This window comes from Hevea brasiliensis, chromosome 2, assembly GCF_030052815.1.
Source record: "Hevea brasiliensis isolate MT/VB/25A 57/8 chromosome 2, ASM3005281v1, whole genome shotgun sequence".
Classification (NCBI taxonomy): Eukaryota; Viridiplantae; Streptophyta; class Magnoliopsida; order Malpighiales; family Euphorbiaceae; genus Hevea; species Hevea brasiliensis.
In genome coordinates, this window is record NC_079494.1 from 124,318,404 (window position 1) to 124,324,115 (window position 5,712).

Below are 5,712 nucleotides of genomic sequence, written 5' to 3' on the forward strand. Positions count from 1 at the left end.
CTCCTAGACATGAAACAGCAAAATACCCTGAGCCTGAGACACTTCTTCAAAGAAATGAAATGAGATCCCATGGCATGTATTTTATAATTTGCCCTTGAGATCGAAGCATCTAAACGAGTTAACCAATCAACATTGGAGTTAACTTCGCGGTGGATATGCATGACCTGCAGTGACCGCTCTCTCTCTTCATCGGGTCCTGTGTACTCTGATTAAATATCTCAAGTACACGTGGCTACGATGCACACAAGTCAATTATGGAAGGATAACAATTTAGACTTTTAGTAATATTGTTTCACTTCTCTCTTTTTTTTTATTATTATTATTATTGTTCTTATTCTTAATTAACATCATCAGTTTGTCTCTTGCATGCAAGTCGGTTGTTGAGGCTGGCTAATGTGGCTTGTGTGACAACCGCAGCATTTTTTGAGCCCGACTTCCCGATCCTTTAAAAACTATCACATCACGTCATATTGTTGGAAGCATTTTAGAATATTAAAAACAATGTGGTAGTTCATCTATTCAATTTCTGGACGGTGCAAGCTTACAAGGATGTCAAAAATAAGTGAATTTAAAGTCATAATATATGCTTGGGAAACCCATCTCACAGCTGTAACCTAAGATACTCAATTCTACATTTTTCTACTTGCTCTATGTAATATGAGTTTGGACTTGTAGTATTTTTTAATAATAGATGCCTTAAATTTTCACTTTACTTTCTTGAGAATCTTGTTAATATTGATCAGATTTTATTATTAATTACAATATTTAAGAATAGTGATGGATTTATCTACAACTTTGAAAAATTTTTATTTAAATTTGTTTGATTATGAATTCAAAATATGAGTCTCCACATGTTAAATAAGTGGAACTATGTATTTTTATTTTAAATTCATAATAAATTGGTAAATATTTTTCCCCTGCTACACTACCTAGCTAGTTAGCTGTTTTTATTATCTACTATGGTTACTAAGAAGTCTCTTGGCCGTGGCTCTGAATGGGCAGGAGGAGCTCACAAATCCATTGACCAAGTGCAGGTACGTCTTCAGCTCATGACAACTAGCAACATTGATGCTGTTTAGGTAGGGAGAGTCCTTGCTACTGAGTTTCAGCTCTCTTCCGACCTCCGCGTAAGCTAACTGCGTCTCCTCCACGCGTTTTTGGATCCAGCCAGGAAGGCTAGAAACGTTGACGTCCTTGTTATTTGCTACCTCATTGTCTCCGTCGATCACAAACCCAGGTACTTTTGTTATTAGATCATCGGAGTTGACTATTCGAAGAACTTTTGTGCCTTGTTTTTCCAGATGTTGGCGAAAACTACGGTTTCCGACACGTGGACCGCCGAAGGAAATGACAGTCACGAGTGGTGCGCATTTGAAGGTGGTTTTGATGTCATAGGCAGAGAGGATTGCGAGGGCAGCACCCAGGCTGTGGCCTGTGATGGTCAAGCTAAGAGGCTCGTCGCCATAGGATTGAAGAAGCCTTTTTATCTCTTCACGGACCATATCTTGCAGGCTTAGGCCCATTGTGGTTCCAGAAGTGTAAAGGCTCCAAAATCCACTTTCCACCATTGGTCCGTGCCCTTTAGGACTCTTGTCAGAGTCTATATTCGGAAGGTGACCCAAGGTGGCGCGTAGATTTTCCAGCCACTCGAGGCAAGTGGCAGTGCCTCTGAAAGCTATCACCACATCTCTTCGTCCTAGCCTCGTAATTTCATCCTTGTCGTGACAGACTGCCACGTAGCCAATCCAACTAGACTGAGTAGCCACCCAGCTAGGCGCTTTTTCTATCCAACGTGGAAGTTGGATGCCAGATGTAGCACGGAGGTGTTTGGTTAGCCGGTAACCAGTTTCAGGCAGACCAGACCGCTCCAGCAATGTGCTTTTCGGGAACCGGCAGGTGGCGTAGGCGGGTGATGAAGGATCAAAGTCGAAGGACTTGTATGCGGCTTCAACAAAATGTCCGTATCGAAGAATCTCTTCACGTAAATTATCATCAAGCGGGTCCAGCATTCCTTCCCAGTTTCTGACACCCTGATATTCCATCCATCTGTTGCCTAGTTTAACAGGTCTGCGTGCTGGGGCGGGGAACCAGGATGGTATTGGCTCGATATCAACCGGGTCCAGCAGACGTTCCCATTTTTTCAGAGGTTGGTTTTCTATAGACTTCCTGTTGAGATTTATGAGTTGTGTGAGGGTACAGCACCGTAATGTCGAGTGTGTTGAGGAGGATGTTGAGGGGAGTGTAGATGGCAGTGCAAATCCCAGAGAGAGCCTCATTTTTTGAGAATATACAGTTGGTAGTCTTTTATCCCACCGAGGGAAATTGGGTGGGATGGAGAGATGAGTAGTTGAAGTTGAAGTTGAAGCTGAAGATGTTTGTTGTGTTGGTCCCAGAGGATTTTTAAAGGGCCCTTTTATAGGGCAGAGAAGTGTAGGGAGTCGGAGAGAAACGGCAGCTGTAGCATTTAATGAAAGAAAAAGGCATGGCAGAACAAGTGTAAAGAGCGATCTGATTAAAAAGGAGAAAGAGTGACAGTTTGAGATGGAAGTTGAGAGAAAGTTTAAAGACTGAGGGGCGATTACATATATGAATCTCTCATTTGCAAGAATTTTTGTTCCATTATAGAACAGATTAATCATAGTCATTAATAACAATATATTTCACTATAATCAATAATAATAATAAAATTATTATGCATATATTAATTTTATTATATAATTTTCTCATTTACAAATGTCACAGATCTTAAAATATAAAATTTTTACCTAAAATTAAATCCTTGATGGATTAATTGAATTATACTATCTTTAGTAAATAATTTTATATAAAATTAATTTATCATAATTAAATTGAATATGGATAAATAGATTACCAAAAAAAAAAACTGTATAATGGACCGGAAAATGAATTAATATAAGCAAAATTACTTTAATTTTAATTAAAATTTAATTATATATGTTTACATTTTGGTAATTTATTATTTTGTATAAAATTCTGTTAAGGAAAAATCGAAAAATTAACGGTAAGGCTTAACGTGGGGCCTTTTGTCAGTCACGTGTTAGAAGCATTTGTTCTTCATTCTTCTGTTGTTTGAGTAGAAAGACCTACTACTTTTATGTTTCTCAACTTCTCGTCATTGTCATTGTCATTTTTTTTTCCCCTTATTTAAAAACGATTTTTTTTAGTGACTTTTTTTTTTTTTTGTTTAATATGGGAAACCTTATCGTATATATATATATTTAATAAAAGTATTACATGAATCAGTTACTCTATTAGATATTATGATTAAATTAATAATTAAACGCCTTATAATATAAGAGATCAAATATATTAGTTTTTAAAATTTCATTCCATACATAAAAAAAAAAAAAAAAAAAATCCATTAAATAAACTATTGAAATAAGGTTGAGTGTTTCATCAAAAGGGTTGAAAAACATGATTTTGAAGGAAGGTAATTAATATGTAAGAGGAAAGGAAGAAAGGGGGAAAGCACGACACTTGTTTGAATAAAGAAGGCAGCAAAACATGTATGTTGAATAAATATGGTTTGTTAGATTATTTAAAATAGGATGAGTTACAGTTTCATAATACAACTCATTAATCTCATGCTCAAGAGAGATCAACACGTTTAAATAATTTAATTTCTCTTTTTAGAATTCGCCTATAAATCCCCTTCCTGCCTGTTTTCTTGCCATTTCCATTTTCTTTTCACGTTTCTTTATTTGGTAAGTAACGTTGTGTTTTCATATCATCTCTTTTTTCTTTGTTTTTAGCCTAAATGCTTCTTTATTCTCTATCCACTTGCCATGGGTCAAGCATCTTTCTTATTAGCCTTTAAATAAAATATCATTTAAATTAAGAGTTCATGTGGTTTAGTTTTTGTCTTGTTTTTTTTTTTTTTTTTTTTTATTACCCATAACTAAAACTTTATAAATATATATTACATAACAAAGAATTAATTGAAGGCCTATGATAATTAATTTATTGGACGAGAAGCCAAAGCTAAATTCCTTAGATGGATCATGATAATGGACTAATTTCCTTTTAGATGATGTGGGGTTGAAGATTGGTTCATTCACTTCTCCATGCTATTGATGGTTATATATATATATATATATATATATATATAATTTATGATTATAAGGTGTATTTTCAAACTAGCTTTAACACATTAAAATTAAATTTATTTCTTAAGTAATTTTAAAAATATATCTTTTTATATCAATTTAGTGTATTTAACATAAATAATTTTAAATATGTAATCAAAACTTAATTAACAAAAAAAAAAACTTATCTTTATCAATCGGATTAATCTAAATGAGTATAGATTAAAAAAAAAATTGTTAATATTTTTCATTATTTGATTATGATGTTAAATTAATGGTTTGTGTTTATATTATGTGTATATAAGTATTTTCACATTTTAATAAAATTATCAAAAGATAAAAAATTAAAAATAACTTTCTTTTTTAAAAACTAGAAGTAATTTTTTTTTAAATGACTTCATTTTCTCTTTGATAAAAAAAATATTTTCCAGTGACTTATTTTCATGAATACCCCAAATATTAAAAAATATGAAAAATATTTATCAGAAGACAAACAGAGTTTAAGAAATAATCATTTGTTATTTGGTTAAATAAACACCAAAATTGTAAATGAGACAATTTATAGATATTATAGGCTAAATTATATAAATAGTTAATAACTTTAAATGAGTCACTCAATTACAATTTGTTATAAAAACATTATTCAACTTTAATTTCTTACCAAAGAAAGTCACAATGATATGTTATAACATATTAATCGATTGCCAAAAGAAAATTACATTTTTACCCTCTTTCTTCTTACTCTTTTTCTATTTATATTCCTTTTCTATTTCTTTAATCAAAATAAAAATTATTATTTTATATTAATACAATATAATTTAATGCCGTTAAAATAACTAATTTTAATATGTATATATATGGGCGTTGGGCATCTCAAAAGTACCCTTGGATTAACGATAATACTTTAATGGCATTCAATTTTTGGAAGACAGAAATCCAACTGAATTTTCTTTTTAATTTTGAAACTAAAATCAATCAAAATCGTGCTAAATTTTAAATTTTATTTTTTTAACATTTCAATTTAATTTTGATTTAATTTTTTGATTAAAAAAAATTGCAAAAAGTTTTTAAATTGATTTTCATTTTAATTATACCATATATATATATGTATATTTATCTATGTATGTATTAAAATTAGTTATTTTATTACGTTAAATTATATTATATTAATTAATATAAAATATTGAATAATTATTAATTGACATTACTACTTTCATTAAAAGTCGAATCCATGATAACTTTGAAAAAAAAAAAGATATTTTCAATTCACTGATTTGTAATTTGAATAGTAAATGATTTCAATAATTTATTTTATTGGTGTGAATAATAAAATTATTTTTTACATAAAAATACATAATTTTTTAATGTGTTATAAAATTTGAAATTATAATTTTTTTATTATTATAGAAATAAAAAAAGGACAAAAAAAAAAGAGAGAGGGATTTTTTTTTCAACCGGTTAATAAGTGATATTATCATTCTTTATTAAAAAAAATTAAAATTAAGTGATATTTTTTTATAATAAATTAAAATTAAATTATTAAAATAAAATCGTCTTTAAAATTGAGAATAACAAAAAGAGGTAAAACATATATTTTAATAATAGT

The 5,712-nt window shown here is 30.4% G+C and overlaps 1 protein-coding gene across 1 annotated transcript; it reads right to left on the reverse strand.

The window, feature by feature from the left end:
• Positions 1-923: 923 nt before the first annotated feature.
• Positions 924-2,562, reverse strand: LOC110635844 (phospholipase A(1) DAD1, chloroplastic-like). Its single transcript, XM_021785327.2, has one exon. The coding sequence runs from the start codon at positions 2,274-2,276 to the stop codon at positions 951-953; it is 1,326 nt and encodes a 441-aa protein (XP_021641019.2). The 5' UTR covers positions 2,277-2,562; the 3' UTR covers positions 924-950.
• Between the last annotated feature and the right edge of the window lie 3,150 nt (positions 2,563-5,712).

Excerpts from the sequence above, each read along its gene's own strand:
- LOC110635844 (XM_021785327.2), bottom strand. The coding sequence starts at position 2,276 with ATGAGGCTCTCTCTGGGATTTGCACTGCCATCTACACTCCCCTCAACA.